We start from the raw sequence: 24,057 nt of genomic DNA on the forward strand, positions 1-24,057 counted from the left end.
GCACCTTTGATCAGAGATTTTTCATAGCAGTGTCCGTTCAGCCCGCATATGTATGCTAGTCAGCCTCATACCCAATGCCACTGTTATATAGCACTGTGCAGGTGAACCACTCTTAGGGCAGGTCTACACTACCGCTTATGTTGATCCAACTTCTGTTGCTCAGGGATGTAAAAAAGCCTCCTCCCCCTCCCAGTGCAAGTTTTGTGCTGTCCACACTGGCGCTATGTCGGCGGGAGACACTCTTCTGTCGACATAGCTTCCACTTCTTGCTGAGATGGAATAATAATCCTGATGGGAGCGCAGTCTCCCATCGGCATAGCATGTCTTCACCAGGAGATGAGGAGCGGCATGGAGAGTGAGTGGTGAGCAAATGGCCAGCTGAATCAGGTAAGGAAACCATATCTGTCAGGGCCAGATTGGAATTACTAGGATAATTCTGGCTGTGTCTGTTTTTATTTGGTACATAACTTTGGTTATTAAAGGAGTCAATGGGAATGCGTACAAGAGAGCTGACCAATGAAGGTGAAAAGCATCCCCCTCCCCCCTCCCCCCCAAGGACTGGTGACCCAGTCCACCTCTCAAGCAAAACTGGGTACATTTCTTGTTTAATTCTGTGGTGAGCAAATCTATCTGAGGGGTGCCCCATTGACAGAATATGTGGTATAATGTGCTGGGGTCTATTTCCCACTTGTGGTCTTGGAAGAAGTGCCTGCTGAGTGTATCCATGGTCATATGCTTATCCCCTGGAAGGTAGGCTGCTGTGGTGATGATCTGGTTCTGTATGCACCAATTTCCATGCTTGACAGCCTTGGTGCAGAGGGAGGGAGATCTTGCTCCTCCTTGGTGATTGATGTAAAACATGCATGATAAGTTGTCCATCATGACCTTTATGTGTTATGTACCCTGATAAGTGGTAGAAACTAGAGACAGGCCTACCCAACCATTCTGCGTTCCAGGAGGTTGATGTATTGCACAGTCTCTTGTGATGTCCACTTGCTCTGGGTCGCAAGAGTGTCTAGATGAACTCCCCAGCCTAACAGAGAGGTGTCTGTCATTATGATGCAACCTAGATGGAGCTACTATAAGGTGGGTGCAAAACTGGTTGGAAAACTGTTCCCAGAGTAGTTATCAGTGGTTCAGAGTCATGCTGGAAGGGGATAAAGAGTGGGGTCCCACAGGGATCAGTTCTGGGTCTGGTTCTGTTCAATATCTTCTTCATTGATTTAGATAATGGCACACAGAGTACACTTATAAAGTTTGCAGATGATACCAAGCTGGGAGGCATTGCAAGTGCTTTGGAGTATAGGATTATAATTCAAAATGATTTGGACAAACTGGAGAAATGGTATGAAGTAAATAGGATGAAATTCAAGAAGGACAAATGCAAAGTACTCCATTTAGGAAGGAACAATCAATCAGTTGCATACATACAAAATGACTGCCTAGGAAGGAGTACTGTGGAAAGGGATCTGGGAGTCATAGTGGACCACAAGCTAAATGAGTCAAGAGTGTAATGCTGTTGCAAAAAAAGCGAACATCATTCTGGGATGTATTAGCAGGAGTGTTGTAAGCAAGACATGAGAAGTAATTCTTCCACTCTACTCTGCATTGATTATGCCTCAACTGGAGTATCATGTCCAGTTCTGGACGTCACATTTCAGGAAGGATGTTGACAAATTGGAGAGAGTCGAGAAGAGCAACAAAACTGATTAAAGGTCTAGAAAACATGACCTATGAGGGAAAATTGAAAAAATTGGGTTTGTTTAGTCTGGAGAAGAGAAGAATGAAAGGGGAGATAACAGTTTTCAAGTAGGTAAAAGGTTGTTACAAGCAGGAGGGAGAAAAAAAAAATTTCTTAACATCTGAAGATAGGATAAGCAGCAATGGGCTTAAATTGCAGCAAGGGAGGTTTAGGTTGGACATTGGGAAAAACTACCTGTCAGGGTGGTTAAGCACTGGAGTAAATTGCCTAGAGACTTTGTGGAATCTCCATCATTGGGGATTTTTAAGAGCAGGTTTGACAAACTCCTGTCAGGAATGGTCTAGCTAATACTTAGTCCTGCCTTGAGTGCAGGGGACTGGACTAGATGACCTCTCGAGGTCTCTTCCAGTTCTATGATTCTATGATGACTGTTGGGGGAGGATACACGAATGGGACTTTTGCACACACGTTGCGATGGTCTTTCCATCAGCTGAGGGATTGTTTTATGCAGGTGGGTATGGAAAGAAGCATATTTAAACTGTGTCTGTTTGGTGAATAAACAGTTCTGAGCCACCCTTGAAAGGCAGCACATTCGGAGTCTTGTTTGTTCTATGATGAAGGTGCTGGCTGCCATGTGCCCCAGAAACTGAAGACAGTTCTTTATCAGAGTTTGGGGACTGAGCTGAATTGTGTTGGGGCCACAAATCTGTGCAGAGGAAGGTAGGCTCTTGCTGTTACTGAATCGAGATGTGCCCCTATGAAGTTTTGCACAGAAGTCAAAGTGGATTTTTGAATGTTTAATTGCAGGCCAATTCAAGGAAGAAATCTGTGGCCTCAGAAGTTGCCCGAGATGTCAGTTCCAAGGAGCGGCCTTTTAGCAGTCAATCGTACAGGTAAAGGAATACTACCTTTCCTGTTGAGCTGTGCTGCTACTACTGACATGCCTTTCTAAAGATCCTCGGGGCAGATGACAGGCCAAAGGGGAGCACTTGGTATTGGAAGTGGCCCTGACCAACAGTGAAACATTGGTATTGTTTGTGGGATAAGGATTGCTATATGGAAATATGCACCTTGAAGGTTGAGGGCTAAGAACCAACCCCCTTGCTCTATTATCGCTGCAAGAGTCACCATTTTGAATTTTTGTGCCTTCACACAGATGTTGAGTAGCCTCAAATGTAGGCTGGGTCTCCAAACTCCACTCTTTTTTGGTGTCAAGAAATATCTTGAATAAACCCCCTTTCCTCTGTGCTGCATGGGGACTGGTTCTATAGCTCCCATGCGTAGAAGAGTCTATTTCTTGATGAAGCAAGGTCTTGTGAGAGGGGTCCTTAAAGAGGTACAGGAAAGGGGGATTTGTAGGTGGAAGTGTAGTCAAGTAGATGGTGTATCCTATGGAGATGATCTCCAAAACCCACTTATCTACAGTGACAGTCTCCCAAGCCCGCCATAAGTGGTAAAGACTATTGCCAAAGGGAAGAAGGTAGGTGGATTGGTGCAGATGATGAGGACAGTAATTCAGGCCAACTAGCCCATCAAAATTGCTGCTTGGAGGTGGAAGGGTGCAAGGTGGAAGGCTGAGAAGTGGACAGTTTCCTTCTGTGGAATCTGGGTCTCTTCTGATGCGGTTCACATGGCTCCTGGGAGGTAAGAAATTGAGCAGAGCAGGCCTCTGAGCCATCTGGGACTTGCTGAGCTACCTCTTGTAGGTGTGTTTATATAGATGCCAATAAAATGCAAGGCAGCCCTAGACTCCGTAGGGATGAACCATAGATTCATCTATGCTGTTCAAAACCAACTCAAACCCACCAAAAGGAAGCTCCCCCACTGTATTCTGGACCTTTTTTGGAAATCTTGAGAGTTGGAGCTAGGAAGCCTGTCTCATAACTACTGCAGTAGCGATCGAATGGGAGGCAGTATCAGCAGCATCGACAGAGGCTTGTAGAGATGTCCTGGCAAGTAATTGGCCCTCTGCCTGGAATTGCTCCGTGTTACGTGCTCTGCCAGTAAGTGGTCAACAAAAAGAGTTCAGTTTGGTATAGTTTACGTGGTAACATTTTGCCATTAGCATGTGGTAATTGGTAATTCTAAATTGTAAGGAAGCTGAGGAATGAGATTTCCTACCCAGTAAGTCCAGACACTTGTGCTACCTTCCACGTATATTAACTGCGTTGAGTACCAAAGAGTTAGGTGAGGACGAGAAAATAAAAATGTGGAGTCCTTTGCTGTGACATAATGTGTCTTATCCACTCTCTTGCATGTAGGCAGAATAGTAGCTGGAGTGTGATCTTTGCTGGGTCCAGAAGGGCTTTGTTTATGGGCAAAGCTATGCAGGTAGATGAGGGTGAATAGAGGATATCAAGCAGCTTATGATGAGGTTCTTTAACCTCCTCAAGAGAGATCTGTAAGGAGTCAGCAATTCTCTTGACCAGATCTGGAACTGCTTAAAATCATCTGCCAAGGATGGCGGAGGAGGCACGACAGCTTCATCTGGAGTTGAAAATGAGATGTTGGCCACAGAGAGACGACCTCATTGGTTCTAGCTCCCTGCTCCTCAAAGGATTTATCTTGAGGGTCAGGTCTCCTGGAGGGAGCAGGTGATGCAGGTTGCCTCTCTCTGCAACAGGTTGTGCTCAATGCCCTGATGGTGATAGGCAGCCCAACGGTCCCAATATGGCCAGGGAGAAGTATAAGGCGCAGGAGGGGGCGGCACCCATACCAGTGAGATGTTGATAGTAATCTTGTGCCACAAGTAGTTATAGTCTCAGACTTCTGGAAAGGGGCCTCTATAGGAGTGAGGGGGAGAACCCTGAATTGATATTTGAGACACTGAGGCAAGGTCTTCATTAGAATCCTCTTCTTATAAATCGCTCTGGAATGGTGGGGCATCTGGAGAGATCTGAAGTGAAACCATTGGTACCGGTTGACCTTCAGGAGATCTTGACAGCACATCAGAGCCAAGCAGCGGAGAACTAGGTGTCTCAGATACAGCCAGGTCCTGGGGAAAACAGAAATCCTGGGGTACTGAGTGTATTATCGGTATCAAGTCTGTGGTCTGCACCGAGGTGATGATGGTCAAAGGCACTGATGGTACCGTGAGTCTCCAGCACTTTGAGGGAAGTGTGGTCGGAGCCCAAGACGGCTTCTTTGGTACCAAGGAACCAGAGGAAGACCTTTCCTTGCTGCCTCAGTCTGCCAACTGTACCAATTATCTCTCCAGGCCTGAGGCTTTGAAGTCTCTCAGTCTAGCAGTACCCTGGATACCTGAGGAACCAGCAGCCTCATGGGTACTTGACTGAAGAACAGATGGTGCCTAAGTGGCTGAAGATACTGACAACCTTGGCTTTTTAGAGGTAGATTCCCTATCTGGTGAGCCCAAGGAACACGGGCGAACTGCCTTCAGTTCTTTCTCAGCCACCTCGGCCTGAGACAGAGCTCTGACAGTTGTACCCGTTGAGATTTCCTCAATGTTGTACTCATTTCTTATTCAAGTAGTTAGTTGTAGTAGCTCTGAGCATTACTCTAATTAGTCAGTAAGCAGTAGTAATTTTAGCTTTCTAGTTAAAAAAAAATTCTCTCATATATAGATACTAGATAGTAGTTCTTGTTCACTGGGAGGTTTTGCCCAGTTCTCCCGGCTTCAAACGTCTGTTGTACGGGGAGGCGATCCTGGTAAGCGATGGGCACTCCCACTACATCCATTGCCTCGGGGAAATCGCACGTTGCCCAGAAGCGTACCTTCTGTCTGACACTGAAGTCCAGAGCCAGAAAAAACAGGGAGATAAAACTTTGTCTTCTTATGATGGAGAGGGCTCGCCATGCCTGACTTCTGATCCAGGCCAAGGGACTGTACACCAGTCTCCAAGCAAACCAGTCTCCACTATATCAGAGCCCCAAACCTCCAGGGCCTCTAAAAGGAAAGGCCACAAAACTCCTCCAAGGACTGTTCCCAGGGCTCACCAGGCAGGGAATCTATCTTTAAAATGCCCAGGTCATTGGTGTCTTCAGCCACTTTGGCACCATCTTCAAAGCCGAACAACAGATTGATCTATTCCCTCCATCACATTCATTGCTGCATTAATCAAACCACCATACGGGACATGAATGGCACTCACTCAGATACTCCGGAGTTAGCAATGGAAGATCACTGATGGATATTGGAGAGACTTTATACCAGGAATAATAATAATTATACTATGCATCTGTTTAGTGCCTTTCAACAGAAGGAAAAGTTTTAAAAAGGTGTACAAATACAATCACTATTTTACAGATAGGAAAAACTTAGATACAGAAAATAGCCCAAGATTACACAGCAGTTCATTTATAGAATCCGAACGTCTGATTCTCCTTCTCATGCTCTAGACACCGAATATGCTGTCTCCCCCCTACTTGCACCTCTCTTATAATACACAAATACAGTAGACTAGCATCCAGGAGCACTGGAAAATTGTAGTTACAAGAAGATTATGGATTTTGCAATTTTGCTCTTTTCTACAAATTTACAACATTCATTCAAATATAAGAGAGCTTTTATAGTACTCTCCACTGCACAGTTACTGTGGAAAGCCTGAATCAGAAAACAATTTCTGGCCAAATAGTGGTAGCAATTTAAAAAAAAAAGTTTGTTATGTTCAAAGGCCTTTGCGACCACTTAAAATATTAAAATCTTAACCCCTCTGAAATAATTTACTTCAATGAGCTATGAAGTTTAAAGACTAGGGGTCTGATGACAGTCTTTCTATTGACTTGAAGGACTTTGGATTAAGCCTTAGTTTATGTTACTAACATTAAGCATGGCAGTCAAAACAATTAGTAAAACAGCAGCAAAATGAACTTATTTTTAATGCTCACCTCCTCTTTTCTTCAAGCCTACTGGTGGACCTCTGGTAGACCTCTAAACCAGAACTTTCCTGTTTGTCAAACAGCCTAGGCTGGAATGAGGCTGGGGTCTACCTTGGCTTTTAACCTTCATGTTTGTTCAGTTTCCCCTCTGGGGGGGAAAGGTGATAGAGAAAATTCCCCATATCCTTATATGACCAACTAAAAACTGCACTCAGCTGACCTTTGAAATTTCAGATCTGTTTTTAGAATTCTTACAAGTCTATAAGGCATGAGTGTTTGACTTTAGTTTCTTAAAATAAAAATCCCTCCACAATTTCTCAATGCTCTACGCATATCAGACAACACAATTTCCTGAGAATAATTTCTTTGTAGCAATTACAGTGAAATGCCTTCATCTCCAGCCTGGACAATGGACACAGATTCCAAGGCCAGAAGGGACCAGGTGTGATTATTTAGTCTGACCTCCTGTTATAACACAGGCCATAGAACTTCCCGAAAATAAATCCTATAGCATATATTTTAGAAAAACAACCAATCTCGCTGACTCCTCGGTTTCAAAGCTTCATAAATACCACTTATTAAAAGGGTGTTATAAAATGACCAGACCTCAGTCTTATATTTGGAAATCCAGCAGAGTTATCCCACTTTGCTGCCTGATTATGTTTTATGTGAGCTGTTGCATAAATGATTAGGCATACTTGATAATGTAGCAAGATTAATCGATTTGTCAATGTGTGTATATATAAAATATCTTTGTTTAGAATGTATAATACTGGTTAAAGATGAATTACAGATTACTCAAATTGTATGCAAGTTCTATTTTTCTTTGGGAACAGACATGTGCTCAACAAAAAGTCCATAGTCACCCTCCCTACTTTATGACAGCAGTGAGCAGTCACTTTATTTGAGGGCAACCTGGTTCAGTTCCACTGGAAACAATAGGGGACTGCAGCCATCTTTGCAGATGGTAGATAGAGGCTCCCCCAGTAAAGGATTTAAGGCATCTCCAATTGCCTCAGTTCTTTCCACTAAACCGCACAATCCTATTAGAGTACAGCTCCAAGGAAGAGGAGAAGGTGGTTTGGTAAGCGTGAATATACACAGGCAACGCTCCTGACAAACCACTATTGTAATTAAATAACAAACCATTTATTCTTCCTTCAAGGTATCATCTTGCATATCCCCTCTTGTGAGACTCTACCTGGCAATATATTCCCAGGAAGGTGGGCTGAGGCCTTCTAATTAACTGTCCCCTCCCAAAGAAAGCATCAAATCAAGATTCCATGTTAGGAGATAACTGCTGTGTAAATGTGTACACAGGACTCCAGGTAGCAACCCTACAGCTTTCTAAGATGAAACCATTATGGAGGCATCCCATTAATGCTGCCTTAAGCTCTGGTAGAGTGAGTGCCAAGACTCTTAGGTACTTACTCCCTAGCTAATATATAACATGTCTCAATGCATGGCTTACTCCATTTAGACAGGTGCAGAGCAGAAATGGCATTTCCTTCATAGCGATCCTCAAAAGGCTACAGAAAGTCTTACTAACTTTCTAAATGCCTTAGTCCTATTCAAATAAAAACTGGAAGCACTCTTGACATCTAGGGTATGGACTCTTGTTTCTCCTATGGGTATGGACTTTTGTTTCTCCTATAATTAGAATGCAGTTTTGGTTTTGGGAAGAACACTAGGACCTTACTTGAGTCTACTACTGAATTTCCAATTTGCCACAGAAACAGAGAGGGTGGGGTGGTGTAGAGTAGAGGGTCGAAGGGGGGAAAGTGGGGCCTTGCCTTAGATTTTTAGTCCAGTTTGTAGGGTACACAGGACCTTGCTCCTAAGGTGCTTAGAAGTGGGGCTCCACTCCTGTGAACCTCAAGAAGTTCATGAGAGAGCTGGTGAGATGAGACTGTAGCTGGCATGGATTTTGAAGATCAAGAGACCAGAAGGGGCATGAAGGGACCAGAGAGTCCCAACTCCTACTGTGCTTAGGAGCTAAACATGGAAAACTAGTGCTGCTTAAAGACAGCAGACACGGGGCCCAATTCTTCTGAACAATAGCAATTACTATCCGACCTCTCTACCAACACGTCCTAAGGTGTGTGGGGGGTCAAACTCTCAATGCCTCCATGCCATCTTGGTCGGCGTGTGTGAAAAGTGACAGTGGATATGGGGCTGGGGAAAATGCCACATAAATCCAGGGTGCCCTAGGTCTAATGTGCTTGACTGCACATGTCTACACTGAAAAAAAAACAAAAAACAAAAAACAAAACCACCAAGGCAACGTCTACACTACTCGCCGGATCGGTGGGTCGCGATCCATCTATCGGGGATCAATTTATCGCGTGTAGTGTAGACGTGATAAATCGACCCCGATCGCTCTCCCGTCAACTGCCGAACTCTAGCTCGGCGACAGGCGGAAGCAAAGTTGATGGGGGGAGCCGCAGCAATTGACCCCGCGCCGTGAGGACGTGAGGTAAGTCGAACTAAGATATGTCGACTTCAGCTACGCTATTCTCGTAGCTGAAGTTGCGTATCTTAGGTCGATTCTCCCCAATGTGTAGACCAGGCCTAAGATTGGTCATAGGAAATAACTTTGGAATGAGTGATCAGGAGTTTATTCAATTTAAATTAAATGGAAGGATAATAAAAACCAAAGTCATCAACTGTGATTTTTTATTTCAAAAGAGCAGACATTGGGAAATATAGGGCATTAGTTAAAGCAGTAAATTGTACTGAAGACCTCAGGTAAATTTTATGCCATAGTCTCACTCTTTATAGGACAAAAAGAGGCTCCCAATTTACCATTAGGTGTCTGGATAGAGGTTAGGAGAGATGTTCAGAGGCTTACTATTCTCTCTATCCTTCAGTGCCTCCAGGTGACATCCAGTTAGCTTTCCTGGCCAAGACTGGGGTTAAGAGGCAGGATTTGAGAAGAAGTTTGCAGAGTTTTGTTTAGAGTAGGGAGGAATCCCAGTCTGAGGGCAAGTGATCATCACAAGTTCCATAACTTCAGCAGCAACTAGCTCCTTTTGTGTCTGAGAAACTTGTATGAGATCCCTACTAAAAGTTACAGTCCCATTCGGGCACATTGCTGACACTGACCTGCATGAGATCCCCAAAAGGTGCAATCTACTTTATGCATTCTGTTGAGACTGTAGTCTCTGCAGGGGACCTGACTGAAGTTCCAAAGGTTTAAAGCAGGGGTCGGCAACGTTCGGCACGCGGCTTGCCAGGGTAAGCATCCTGGCGGGCCGGGCCAGTTTATTTACCCGCTGACGCGGCAGGTTCAGCCGATCGCGGCCCCCACTGGTCGCCGTTCGCCATCCTGGGCTAATGGGGGCGGCGAGAAGCCGCAGCCAGCACATCGCTCGCCTGCGCTGCTTCTCGCCGGCCCCATTCGCCCGGGACGGCCCGTGGGGGCCGTGATCGGCCGAACCTGCCGCATCAGCAGGTAAATAAACTGGCCCGGCCCGCCAGGGTGCTTACCCTGGCGAGCCGCGTGCCGAACGTTGCCGACCCCTGGTTTAAAGTATCAAACTGTAATTTGTCTAATTTCTAACTACAATACTTCTCTAACTTCCATGAACCTTAGCTATTAGTCTCATAGAACTTGCAAGGTATGTTAACTTTACCAACAATGATTGCATTTTTTCTGAAGTTACAATCTCTGCCAAATGTAAATTCCATACACCTTAGCTATTTCTGTCATAAAATTTATAAGCTCCATCAGCTCATAGGATTTTGATACACAATGATTCAAACAGAGAAAAACAGCAATGATTCATTGTGGTTAAGAGATCTGCTAGCAGTATATACATGAGAGACTCACATGAGTTACAAGCGCCACTGGGAAACCAGCAGAGTTTGTAACTTCTTTTAGCCCTGAAAGTGATAAAAATAAAATTCTTTGAGATTAACATCTGCCAGCTGCCTGGTGCTGCCTGTAAGGTGTTTGAACCCTGGATGGAATGGTTCATAAATGTTACTAATTACTAGCTTCACTGGTTTGTGAGCATAAAAACAATGAGACCTAATACAATAAATAAAGAGAACCCTCCAAAATTCTGGGTTCTGTCATCTTGCCTACTGAGTTTATAAATTATGAGCCTAAAATGAACAGCTCAGGAATATTTTAATTTACTAGAGATGATACTTATAAAGGTCCAAAACACATGCCACTGCAAAATATAAAAGTTTAGCCTCATACAATACAGTGATTCCCATCATTAGGGAACATAAATGAGGCAGTCACAGAAACTATAGCCCTATGTTGTTGCAAAGACATCCATACACATCTTCATAAATCAGCAGGTTACCTTAGGATCTAACCCCTCCAGAGCTGATCACCTATTTGTTTCTGCCTCTTCTACAACTGAGCTAGGGTGTTGCTAAAACAGCTATATATGAGAGGAAGAACAGCCCATGTACGAACCATGTCACCCTCTTTGGCTGCATACTTTAGTCAAAAAGAGACATGATAATTGTTTATAGCACCAAGTTACATAGAATACACTGCCAGATGGCAGTGCATTCCGTCCAGTGTATCTTATCCACCACACTTCTGTGTTCTGTTCCTACTCTGAGGTTGTGCTATAGGCAGGAAGTTGCTGTGACTGAAGTAGAACACCAAGTTTTCCTCAGGGCTTTCACACACCTCCAGCTCCAGTGCTTCTGGAGGAGAAAGGGAGAGTTAGAACCACTGTCCTCCTGAGAAAGCCTACACAGTTCCAAAGTAGGGCCACTTGAGAGGATCTGAAAGGGATTAGAACTTTTAAACCACACCGGAGAGTCTTTTAAATTCATAATGGATTATTTTTATGTACAGAAAAACAAAACTCTTAAGACTCAGGGTTAGTTTACACTGGCAGTGCTTTAACATGGCTTGTGTAGTCATGGTAGAGCACTGAGAGAGAGCTCTCCCAGCGCTCTAAAAAAACCACCTCCACGAGAGGCGTGGCTCTGAGCACTGGTGCACTGTTTACATTGGTGCTTTACAGCGCTGAAACTTGCTGCGCTCAGGGGTGTGTTTTTTCACACCCCTGAGCGAGAAAGCTGTAGCACTGTAAATTTTCAGTGTAGACGAGCCCTCACTCTAGCATCACCACTACTGTGGACGTTACAAAAACTGAAAATGCAGTACCAGGGAACAGACATGTGAATGAGCTGAAAAAATTTGACTGGTTCCACCTATTGACAGGAAAACATCCATCAACCTTGGATTAGTACAGGGAACACTCAATTGTCCTTAGATGTATTGTTATTAAAGTCATGCACAAAGAACAGAGAGAATCAACAATATAAAATGCTGCAAATTGCCAGGTTCACTAAAGTTCCTAGAGTTGAAATAAAGGAAGAATACTCTTATTATTGTTATCGAGGAAAGTGAAGTGAAAGAATTATTGTTTATCCCATTCTATGAACCCAGACTTCTCTAAAAGCAATGAGAAATGATTTCTTACAATTAAAATTTCCCCCAACTCATAACCTGGACTTGTCTGCAGAGAGAGGCTAATTCTGAGTTATTTCATCCTATTTACTTTTTCATTCGGAGTTCTCATTTCTACTCCTTGTTTCCAAAAAGAATTAAATGGCATCTAGAAAGGAACTAGTAGCACAAAATAGTATTTTTTTCAATCTAACTAAAGGTAAAAACATGAATTATGTTTTTAATACAATTTTAATTTTAAAATAATACATAATGAACTCTTTACTCTCCATCACCTACAAGCAGCTCTTTAGGAAACTCTTTTGTAAAAGGTTCCTAGGATTGTGATATTAGGGAAAACAGAGAAGAACCTAATAGGTGTCAAAGTCTACATCAGCTCCCATCAGCAACTCTCTCTCTCTCACATTGCAAGAATGGGGAAAAAATTATTATTGTGTATGAGGAAACAAAGATCTGCAAAAATGAACAGTTAGATATACTATAGTTAATATATTAAATGGCAAGCAGGAGTCCCCACGGATATGACTACACTGCAATGAGACACCCGTGGCTAGTCCATGCCGCTGACTTGGGCTAAAGGGCTGTTTAACTGTGGTGTAGATGTGTGGGCTTTGGCTGCCACCCAAACTCTGGGACCCTCCCACCTCACAGGGTCCCAGAGCTCAGACCGCAGCACAAACCCACATCTACACCACAGTTAAACAGCCCTTCAACCTGAGCCCCACGAGCCTGAGTCAGCTGGCACAAGCCAGCCACAGGTATCTAATTGCAGTGTAGACACACCCTAAGACTAAAAAAACCCATAAGAAATGTACACAAAACAGCCCAAGTATTCATACACAAATAAAGGAGATTCTCCCTTTTAAAGCCATCCAATTCTCCCAGAAGGTCAGATCTGAACACTAAATATTCATTTCTTACCTGTGTTCCCATCCCCACTCTCCATTGGTGGTTTACTGGTTTCTGACGGATTGTTCATTCTTGAGTCTGGATTAAAAGAGAGGTAAAGAGATATAAAGAAATAAAGGGGAAAATATTGATGCTGTCTTTTCTAACAAGCTAAGTATAAAATATGACAAGCCTGAATGGCATATATCTCACATACAATGATGATGATCAGGGATGGGATCACAGAAATGTAGGGCTGGAAGGGATTTCAAGAACATCAAGGGATGCAATGGCGAATCTTTCAATCATGGACTGGGCCATTGTTTTAAAGAATAAATCTCAGCAGCCACATACACAAAACAAGAAAATGTTGAGAGAATAACAGAAAGGATTCAACAGGGCAAGGGTGCCCAATACTGTGAAAGAATTATAGAAGCAAAGGTCTGGTGAAAAAAGCAGCAATTTATAGATTAAAAAATGCTGGCTTATGCTATGTCCAAATATATTTTGTTTTTCATAAATAAGGAAATTCAGTCATTACTAGGAGAAATATTTATCTAGTCCTGCATTTTTACTTCATAGGAATGTCAACAGTGTTAAATTATTTTTTTATGGTCTCTTTTCAGTCTCCCTGTGGGTCAATCTCGAAGTGTGTGCTCCTAATTTTCAAGTTTGTCAATTTAATATGGTTAGGCTTGGCAGAATTTGATTTTTAATTTTGTTTTATAAAACTTTGACAAATCACATAGGTTTATTATAAAGCTTTTTTTATTAATTTAAATTTCCACAGTTCTGGATATTATGGGGGAGGGAGGCTTTCAGAAGGGGTCAGACAATTATTTAATGACAGTAGATATTGAGATTGAAAGTTAAAACTTTATAACCATTTAAGCACAATTTGTCAACATCACATGTCAAAACATAAAAAGTAAATATGCTTAAATCAAGCTCAAATAAGTTCTCAAGCAGCTTTTTTCTTACCTTACCTATCTGTAAATTTCAATTACTATCAATGGAAATATTTTTTCATCAGTTTGTGTGTATGATGAAACTTACATTTACTGATATTTATCAATAAAAATCTGATCCTGCCAAGATTAAATATAGTGAACGCAGCAGAGAGCCTTCCCAGGTGGCAGGGAGAGAATACAGTTTCGAGTATCAGTAACAGATGCTGTCAGCACAGTATCAACTCTAACTCAGGCCTTCTCATATCTTGCTGGTAACCGCAGCATCTCACATTACCATAGACACAAGACAAGACAGACTATGTCAAGTGGTTAAACAGAATAATTTGGACAGAGAAAAACAAACAAATCCTCAAACGAATCTTCCATCCTCAACTAGCTCAACATAAAACTTTTGAGTCAGGGTGTTCTTTTGATGGGTGTTTAAGAGGGTTGCTCCTGTAATTGGTTGTCATTAAAGCAGCGGTTCAAAAACAATGATCCACTGATCAATGGTCTGCAGAGGGCTGGCTACTGCCACTACCTGCTCTAGCTTGTTCCAGTTGCTTCTACAGGCATCCAGGATCTTTGTTGCCTAGTGGACTGAAAAAGCAGCTGGAAACAATGAAATGAAGCCGGCCTGTCTGTACTTGCATCAGCTACTAAATAGCAGAGGAAACTGGAGCTACCCTCAGATACCACAACTACCATTGGTACTGAAAATGACAACCAGCAAAAGGAAAGGCATGCCAAGAAGCGCAAGAGAAAGAATGATCAGAGCTGGACAGCATGTCCAGCTAAGTGGGGAAGAAGGGAACCAGCCACAGAAAAGCTTGTGTGGGGAGAAAGGAAAACAAGCAGACCAGGCAGCAGAGAAGCATATGCAGGGCTGGAGGAGAAGAGATAGGAAGGAGAAAGTCAGGTGAAGAGCAACAAAAGTGAGTGAGTAGTTTGTTTGTTTTTTTAAAGTCAAAAGTCATTAATTCAGTTAAAAATACATCAATAACTTTCCAGATGCAACTTTTCCATGTAAATAACTGATGTAGTTCACCTAGGTATGGCTTGAAAAATCCAGTCACCTATAACAAGTAGGAACCTTTCCCAAGTGAGGGGCATCAGCTTTTACAGAATCTCAATGTTTGTTGTGTTTTTGTTGTTGTGGGTGTTTTTTTTTGGGGGGGGGGGGGGTGAGGATATTCTAGCCTGTATGGCTGAGATTAAAACTTTTGAATTTGAGCCAAATGTAATAGATACACTGATGTCTGCCTGAGCTGGCTGACACACACATCCAGAGCCAATGTAATTGAAGGGTGTAGGAAGTGGCACTGCCTCTTAGGCCTTGGCTACACTTACCCGGTAGTTCGGCGGCGAGCGATCGAACTTCTGGGTTCGACTTATCGCGTCTAGTCTGGACGCGATAAGTCGAACCCGGAAGTGCTCGCCGTCGACTGCGGTACTCCAGCTCGGCGAGAGGAGTACCGCGGAGTCGACGGGGGAGCCTGCCTGCCGCGTGTGGACCAAGGTAAGTTCGAACTAAGGTACTTCGAACTTCAGCTACGTTATTCACGTAGCTGAAGTTGCGTACCTTAGTTCGAATTAGGGGGGTAGTGTAGACCTGGCCTTAGAGTGTCTAGGAGAGGCCCAGCTGCCACTGTCAGGGAGTAGGGAGCACTGGTGTGAGTGTGTCTTGCAACATCCCCCATCTCCTGAAACAGGAATATGTCAGTCCCACTTTTGCAGTAATGGGTATGAAGAGAGAGAACACTCCAGCAGAGGACTATTAGTCAACTATCCCAGTAGAAGGGTCTATGGCAGGGGTGGGCAAACTACGGCACATGGGCTGGATCTGGCCCACCAACTGTTTTAAGCCGGCCCTCGAACTCCAGCTGGGGAGTGTGGTCTGGGGCTTGCCCCCCTCCAGCGCTCCAGAGGGAGAGCAGGGTCAGGGGCCGCTCCATGCAGCTCCTGGAAGCCGCAGCATAGCCCCCTCCAGCTCCTACACATTCCAACGGCCCCCTCCAGCACTCCAACAGAGAAGGGACATGCCACTGCTTCCGGGAGCCGCTTGAGGTAAGCGCTGCCTGGAGCCTGCACCCCTGAGCCTCTCCCGACACCCCAACCCTGATCCCCTTCCCTCCCTCTGAACCCCTCTATCTGAGCCCGGAGCCTGCACCCCAAGCCCTCATCCCCCGCCCACCCCAGAGCCCGCACCCCCATCCAGAGCCCACACCCCAACCCCCTGCCCCAGCCCTGATCCCTCTCCCACCTGCCAAACCCCTCAATCCCAGGCTGGCGCACGCTCCTACACCCCAAACTCATCTCCAGCCCCACCCCAGAGTCCTCAGCCCCTCCCTGCCCCAGACACCTCCTGCACCCTGAACTCCTCATTTCTGGCCCCACCCAGGAGCCCGCACCCCCAACCAGAGCCCTCACCCCCTCCCACACTCCAGCCCCAATTTTGTGAGCATTCATGGCCTGCCATACAATTTCTATTTCCAGATGTGGCCCTCAGGCCAAAAAGTTTGCCCACCACTGGTCTATGGGATGTGATTGGAGGGTTCCTTCAAGCCCCTTCCCATCCATACAGCCATCAATTTGGTGAAATACTGTCAACAAGACCTCCATCCCAATAAAACAGCCCTCAGCTAGGTGGCCAGGAGAGGGTCTACTACCACTGGTCTTCAAATTGACTGGGGACTGGCTCCTCAAGGCTGTAACTCCCCAGGGAGAACTAGTGTCAGTTTCTGGAAGAGGGAAACCTCTGTTTACTGACACCATAGCAAAGGGCCGTTTGTATGCCCCTGCCCCGCCCACCTCTCGCAGATGGATCTGTGTGTAGGACCAGCATACATGGATTTACTTGGATGGGGCACTATCCAGCACTAAATTTGTTGAGGGAAAGCATTGGAAATGGAAACTGGCATTAATTGCAGGTTCTGATTTTAGTCAGCAAGAGACTGGAGACTTGATCCAAGTAATGATGAATGCATGACCTGTAGATGACTAAGCAAGAGGACTAGAAATACCAGTGTATTTCAGTGTAGTGGCAGCCTTGGGCTAGCAGGTTTTCAAGTCCTGAATACAGGGGATGTTATGAGTTCATGAATGGGAAAGAAGTTGGTCAGCATGATCACAAGTGGAAGGGGCAGAGGTCATAAAAATCATTTCTCTGTTAAGCTGTGGTCCACACTATGAAAAAGGATTGAGCCTCTGCATGAAGGAAATAGCACTGTGCTTCCCATAGGACTTCATTACAGAGACTAGCATTGGGGCCCTGATCCTGATTGGGGCCTCTAATGGCACATTATTATTATAAATAAATTGTTATTATTGAAGCTACTGAAGAAAATTAATTGGGTACAGTGCACTGCAGAATATAGTGGACATTCTCCCTCTCTTTTTTTACAGAAGGCTCATGCAGCAAACCTTTGAAAATATTTTGCTCCATGTGACGTTGTGCAGTCTATATGGTTTTATAAAAACATAAGTGAATATAATGTAACTGGGATAGTTTTATAAAGATTTGATCATAATCTACTGAGTGTGATCATCCTATTTGTAGAAATGTACCACTCTTGTATCTAAACTAGAAATATAAAACTTAACTCTGAGGGCCTATTGTAATTATGCAAAGTGTGGGCCATTAATGGTAGTTTGGAATCTTGATGACTCCCATTAACCAGGACCATTGTCTGCAGATGGCTGTGTTTACCTGTTAGTCTTCCTGTATGTGTGTGTGCTGGAAAGTGGGCAATGAAGTCTTGCAGTGACATGTGATCATGTCACCTGAACTGGAATCCATCTTTAACCTGGTGCTTTTCCAGTGAGGGGGGTGGAAACCCAGAGGGACAAAGGATTCCCGCCTTATTCAAAAGATATATAAAGGGGTGGAACAGAAAAAAGGGAGAGAGGAGCCATCATGAAGAATCCCCTAGCTATCACCTGAGCTGGAACAAGAGCTGTACCAGGGGAAAGAATTGTGCCCAGGCCTGGAAGGTGTCCAGTCTGAGAAAAACTTACTGAAGCATCTCTGAGGGTGAGATTATCTGTATTTAGTTTGATTAGACATAGGTTTGTGCATTTTATTTTATTTTGCTTGGTGACTTACTTTGTTCTGCCTGTTACCACTTGGAACCACTTAAATCCTATTTTCTGTACTTAATAAAATCACTTTTTATTTAGTAATTTACTCAGAGTATGTATTAATACCTGAGGGAGCAAACAACTGTGCATATCTCTCTATCAGTGTTATAGAGGGCGAACAATTTATGAGTATATTCTGCATAAGCTTTATGCAGGGTAAAACGGATTTATCTGGGTTTAGACCCCATTGGGAGTTGGGCATCTGAGTGCTAAAGACAAACACACTTCTGTGAACTGTTTTTGGGTAAACTTGCAGCTTTGGGACAAGTGATTCAGACCCTGGGTCTGTGTTGGAGCAGACAGGAGTGTCTGGCTCAACAAGACAGGGTGCTGGAGTCCTGAGCTGGCAGGGAAAACAGAAGCCGGGGTAGTCTTTGCACCTCCAAAGGGGGTTTCTGTGATCCAACCCGTCACACTCCATACCTAGTGGATGATCAGTAGTTTGTCTTTAATGAAGCTGCAAATACCATTCCACAGGGCAACAAGAATAGTTTTTGCCAGACTGCAGTGGGAAATCAAGGCTTCAGAAAGAGGTATTTAGTGGTTGTTTAGTGTTACATGTATATGGGGAATTTAGGCAGGTAGTAAAATGTGCTTGCAGTAAGAATAATATTTTACTATTAAGATTCACCTCTGGCAGCAATATATTTGCAATGTTCTGTCTTCCATCAAACCCCCAAACACTATAACAAGTAGAGATAAACTCGCTGTAGAAACTTCCTGCCAGAACTGCTTTGAACCCATGGAAGAATAAACCTTCATTACCTTCACCAGCTTGAACAAAACCTTGGTGGGTGTGTGGAAGGTGATGTTCTATGTTTATTTTGCACAGAAAGCGTCAAGCACTCTATAGTGTTTCCATTGCAAATAGCATCACATGCATCTGAAGCACAATACTGTTATGAACAAAATAGACACTTATCTATAGGGCAAAGACATACAATAATGTAATTGGTTTGTAGATTAATTGCAAAAGAAAGTTCTTTTGCAATTAAAAAAAATAAGGGTGTTAACACCTTCTTTCCCTCCAACACCTTTTTCCCCTTTAGACTTTTCTTGAGTTTTAAATAAAGGCTGGGCTGCAAATTTCTGTCAATAGCACCTAAAAACAAACCTCAAGCACAGAAAGAAAGATCGAAAGCAGCAGGTGCATTACTGAAATCAAACTCAAAGGAGCTTTTACATTCATTCTTGTTACTCTGATAGCAGAGTTTGAGTGTAACACAAGGCACTACTATGCTAGGCTTTCGCTGCCTCTCTGATATTTCAAAAGGTATTCAGAAAAAAAATAAAAAGCAGAGGATGGACAAGACTGGAATGATAGCTAAATTGCAAATTAAGCAATGCGTACATGTAAAATCATCTTAATATAGAATTTCACGCACTATTTCCCCTCACACCCATTCAAGGGAAACTTTCCCAATACTCCATCAGAACCAGCATAAATAATTCCCTGGGAAACATAGGTCAGAGGGATTCCTCAATGCCAGCAAAACACCAAATGGGTCACTTACATATGAATCTTTGACTTAAACTTGCAACTGCTGCATATCTGGAAATATGCATGTTCAGATGTCTCCTTAAAAACAAACATCAGACTAACGATGGTCCAGTTATACCTTTTATTGTAGGACCAAAAAGGAAATACCCTTAGGTTCAATATGTGGAATTCAGAGCTCTGAAAATAACACACTACCTATTGAAAAAAACCAACAAACAATTATTACAAATAACTTTTAAAATATAGAAAAGGGAAGAAATATGAGTACAGGACTGACAGGCTGCTAATGGAAATACGTTATCTCAGTACCTTAAGCTGATGCAAGCTATGCATCAATGGCAACTGTGACCTCCACCCTATTTTCCATTACACAAGAAGAAACCTTGCTATTGTGTCAGAAAAACACACACACACACACAAACTATAGGCCATGTGAAGAGTTGATATGGGTAAGTGGTTTGAAATTGGAATTTTTTTTTTAAATATAAAAAACAAACAAAAAAAAGAGTATATGGATCTGCCATTCAAGTCCTAAATCTTAATGTCTGTCATAAGTCAAATGATTCTCAGAATAAAATCCCAAAAGCAAAAAGTTCTGTATTGAATATCACCCAAACCCAAGAGCAAATCTATTCTTTCCAATGCCGAAGAGTACAATTCTCCAGAATCAGGAAAAAACTGGAATAGCAGGGTGGCACTTGCTGTTGATTTACTGGCGAGCTTCACCTTTAAAATGCTTTCTGCAAACCCTGCATATGTGATTAAGCCGCCATGCATAGTCAATCTCACACCCTCTATTTCCATATTAAACGCTTATAAGAAAGAGCAGAGCTGGTACCCACCTAGAACGTAGTCACTGCAGTCCAACATTGCTGTGAAATCCTCTACAGGTTCAGATAGTCCAAGGAAAGAAATAAAGAGGGGGAAGACTATTTCTAACAAATTTATGCTACTGCTCTCAACAGAACAAGAAAGGGAGTAGGGGTGAGGGGGAGAAATACAACTTCAGTTACACCATAGCAATCTTCAACTGAACAGGGAAACTTCAGTTGCTCTGTGGAGTTTTAGTCTCTCCTACTAGCTGTGTCTGACATTGTCAAGGCGACTGAAGCGTGAAAAGTTCCCCTTTTTGTAATAAAACAGAAACAAAGATTGCAGCTGGCAGTTTCCATAATGAAGCTTAATCAGTATGCGCCTGATTAGGGCCTTATGCAAATCTCCCCTCGTTAGCACAGCAGCCAGCACTTTGAAGTCCATGAACAATTCATTTGCAGAGTACACTGAAAGCGTTCCCTGCATAATTTAAATCATGGTATAAATATTTATCAGCTCATTTGCATATTAATTGGCAGTGCATGAAGGGAAAAATTATCTCCCAAGTGCCAGCATAATAATTAGGGAACAAAATGAAATCTCTTCCAATAGCTTGGCTTCTCAGCACAGTACTGGTGGAGCAGGGAGGGAGAGAGACAGAGTTCTGTTAAAATGCCACTGAAATGACACACACAAATTAGAAACAACTCTACAGACTTTAGCACCTTTAATCTTATTCCTGCTGGCAACAATAACTTCAGTAATAAAGGGGATTTGGAGCTTTAATCCAAGAAAACAATTAGCAAGGTAGGAGCTGAACATAGATGTCAACCTGGTGTTTTCCAAATGTTAACATGAACTGTCACGAGATGGTCCCACTCAAAAACAGAAGGCAACATTAGGGGCAGAGAAGCAGCACACTTCTTTTTAAATGGTCAAAAAGGCTGGTGATTCATTATCTGCTAATAGTTTTGCAACACTAGATTAACAGCAGTGTATATGTCCAGTATTGTGTAACATTTGACACCCATTAATCTATCCCATGTGATGTTGCAAATAATTTTTACACTTTCAAATGATTTCCAAGTAAAAGCTACTAATCCCTTCTACAAGTGTAAACTGAGAGCTAAATAAAGCTTACTCTGGAGCTCGGATTCCAGGAGGGGGATAATACTTGAGATCAGGGTTGTGGTCCTTGGACCACCAATGATTGGCAGAATCTTGCCCAACAGTCTGCAGAATTAAACATTTTGAGACCCAAGCAAAGGAGGAGTGGAGATTGCAAGTGGTTGTGGTCCATGAAAGGATATTTCTTACAAGGTGGTCCACAGAATGAACATACCAGAGAACCACAACTTTAGACCAGCTCTATTAAATAAAATCTCTGATATAATATACAAAATTCAATTTCCAAGACAGCAAGAACAAGATATGTCTCTATGGTTCAAGGGATAAATGCATAGCCTGGATGTGAAAACTCAGCAGCCCATTTTCTATTCAGGAATAAATGAAGCTATGGTCAATACTGGATGGCAGTCATGGCCACTTTCAGGTACAAATGTATATGAAGTTGCAGAGGGAAAGGTACTTCTTTAATTAGTTGCTCTTCTTGCTCCTTCATGAAGTGGAATTCAAATCCCATCCCTCCACACCAAAGAGAAAAGAAGATTTCTAATTCCTGTACTACTGACTCAAATTTATTTTCACTTTGGACCTCTCCTGTTCAGCCTCACATCTCTGTCCTTTCAGGGTATGCCCACACCACAGAATCATAACGGACAGCATCCACACTACAAAGTAACAGTTGAATTCTGGATGGGTTGCTGTAACAGTGGTGCTCTACTTGTTCCTATATAGCACTAAGAGTTCTGGGGGAAAATCCCATGGTTCAGAGAGTTTCAGTAAATGGCACTATTCTATTAATGTTTTTGCCATGTATTGTGGGAGAACTATCCATCTGGGGATCCTAGGCAGAAATGGCACCAACAACCCATTAAAGCAAGTCATTCCTGGTGTCTACCAGCCTCCGGCCAGCTGCCAGCACAGTGAGATGCCCTCTTTGGGACCATTCTCAAAGAATGGAGCTCCGTATCAGAGACTGATGAGTTCAAGTGCTGATACTGGAAGGTGCATGTGAAAAGGAGAATGAATGCTAAGACTCTGGGTCAGGAAACAGGGAATAAGTAGATGACAAGAAAAGACCAAGGGGTTGGGTACCTGTCTCATTGTGGGAAGGCACTGGAGGATTAGTGCCCCTCAGTTGTTGTGTCACAGGCTAGCCTGTGTCCATGCTACAGATATGACACGTTGGCAGTTGACAAGGGAGGGTCACTCAAGGTCTGCCCTATATTCCCAGTTGTGCTAGCCAACTTGCATTACCACCACAAACAAAGGGTTTGTGTGTAGGTTCAAGGGGTCAAGATAACAATACATGAGCTGTAACCTTGTGTTAACTTACTAGTGAAAACAAGCCCTCGGTTATCTCCTCCTCAAACTAAACATGTCAAAAACAGAACTCATCTTTCCTTCTAAATTGTCTCCACTAAACCTCTCCATTCTCCAGTGATAATTGTGTTACCTTCCCTTTCACACAAGAATGGAATCTTAATTCAAAATAGCCAGAATCAGTTGCCTTTATGGCATGTTACTAAAACCTTCTGTTTACTAAGGTTTTGGGAGAGGACTGAAAGCCTGAGTGCAATGAGATTTGGGGTGGGGTACTGTAGAATTTACTGCTTCCAAATTACGGGCTAGTTAAAATAATTTAATTTTGTATTTGGGTTGCGCCTTACTGCAGGGTGGTTATTCCTGCATGGATTGCCATTCTAAAGAACTGTCCTGGTGTCCTGAGCTGTGAATAGCTCTTTTTTGTGAGGTGGGAGAAGGGGAAGGGGGAGTATTTAGATCTAAATAAAATAACCCTTTCAAAATCCTGTCACTCTTTCCTCTAAGGGTACGTCTACATCAAGAGAAAAGGTACACCACTTTTCCTAGTGTAGACATACCTTAAATCATTTCCAATACGTCATCGCTGCAAAGACTGGTTCTCTCTCAACTTGACAACTGTAAACTTCTCCAATCTCACGTCACAGCACAAAACAAATCACATATGACTTTTTCCTGGTTAATCCTTCCCTCGCCCTGGCTTGCCATCTTGCCAAATTTAGACTGTAAAACAATACGCTCCTCAACGGCACTGCATAAATAATATATATATTTTTAAAAGATAGTTATAAAGTAGAAAAAAGGCATCTTAATTCTTATTGTGAAAAGATCCAAAATACTATTGGCAGAATAAGAGGCAAAATTATTATCAAAGGCCTCCCATCCTACATGCATTTAGGGGGAGAAAAGAATCTTCATTTTTACTCTCACAAGTTTTGATCTATTAGTAAAATGTCACTTACTACGCGCCCTCAATGACAGCTAGGAAGTTTCTACTGTTAGGTATCACACTTGTCAAATGGAGATCTTTACAAACTTCCCAGGAACAGTTTCTGCCCCAATACTGAAAGACTAGTCTTGAGGCCAACAATACATTAGTCTCACTCCTGAGCATGGTACTGTGAATCCTACTGTGAAAGGGAGTCAGTAGCGTAGCTAGCGGGGTGCAGGGGAAGCAGCCGCTTCCCCCGCCTTTCCAAAAGCGACTGGAGGAGGGGGAGCATGGCATGCGGCCCGCAGCACGGCCCGGCAGCTGCAGCCGGAGGAGCGAGGGGGGGGCGCGCAGCCTGGCAGCCCGCAGCGTGGCCAGCAGCCGGGGGGGGGGCACGGC

The 24,057-nt window shown here is 43.3% G+C and overlaps 1 protein-coding gene across 18 annotated transcripts in view; it reads right to left on the reverse strand.

Moving 5' to 3' along the window:
- POU2F1 (POU class 2 homeobox 1) overlaps positions 1–24,057 on the reverse strand; it is a 190,024-nt gene that overhangs the window by 79,764 nt on the left and 86,203 nt on the right. For 16 of the 18 annotated variants that reach the window (XM_065575024.1, XM_065575008.1, XM_005283689.3 and 13 more), the window contains one exon: positions 12,912–12,977. In XM_065575024.1, the coding sequence (XP_065431096.1) occupies positions 12,912–12,977 (66 nt within the window). Of the gene's footprint in view, positions 1–12,911; positions 12,978–20,311; positions 20,528–24,057 lie in introns of those variants that run through there. The other 2 variants (XM_065575019.1, XM_065574978.1) reach the window with 1 other exon arrangement.

This window comes from Chrysemys picta, chromosome 1, assembly GCF_011386835.1.
Source record: "Chrysemys picta bellii isolate R12L10 chromosome 1, ASM1138683v2, whole genome shotgun sequence".
Taxonomy (NCBI): domain Eukaryota; kingdom Metazoa; phylum Chordata; order Testudines; family Emydidae; genus Chrysemys; species Chrysemys picta.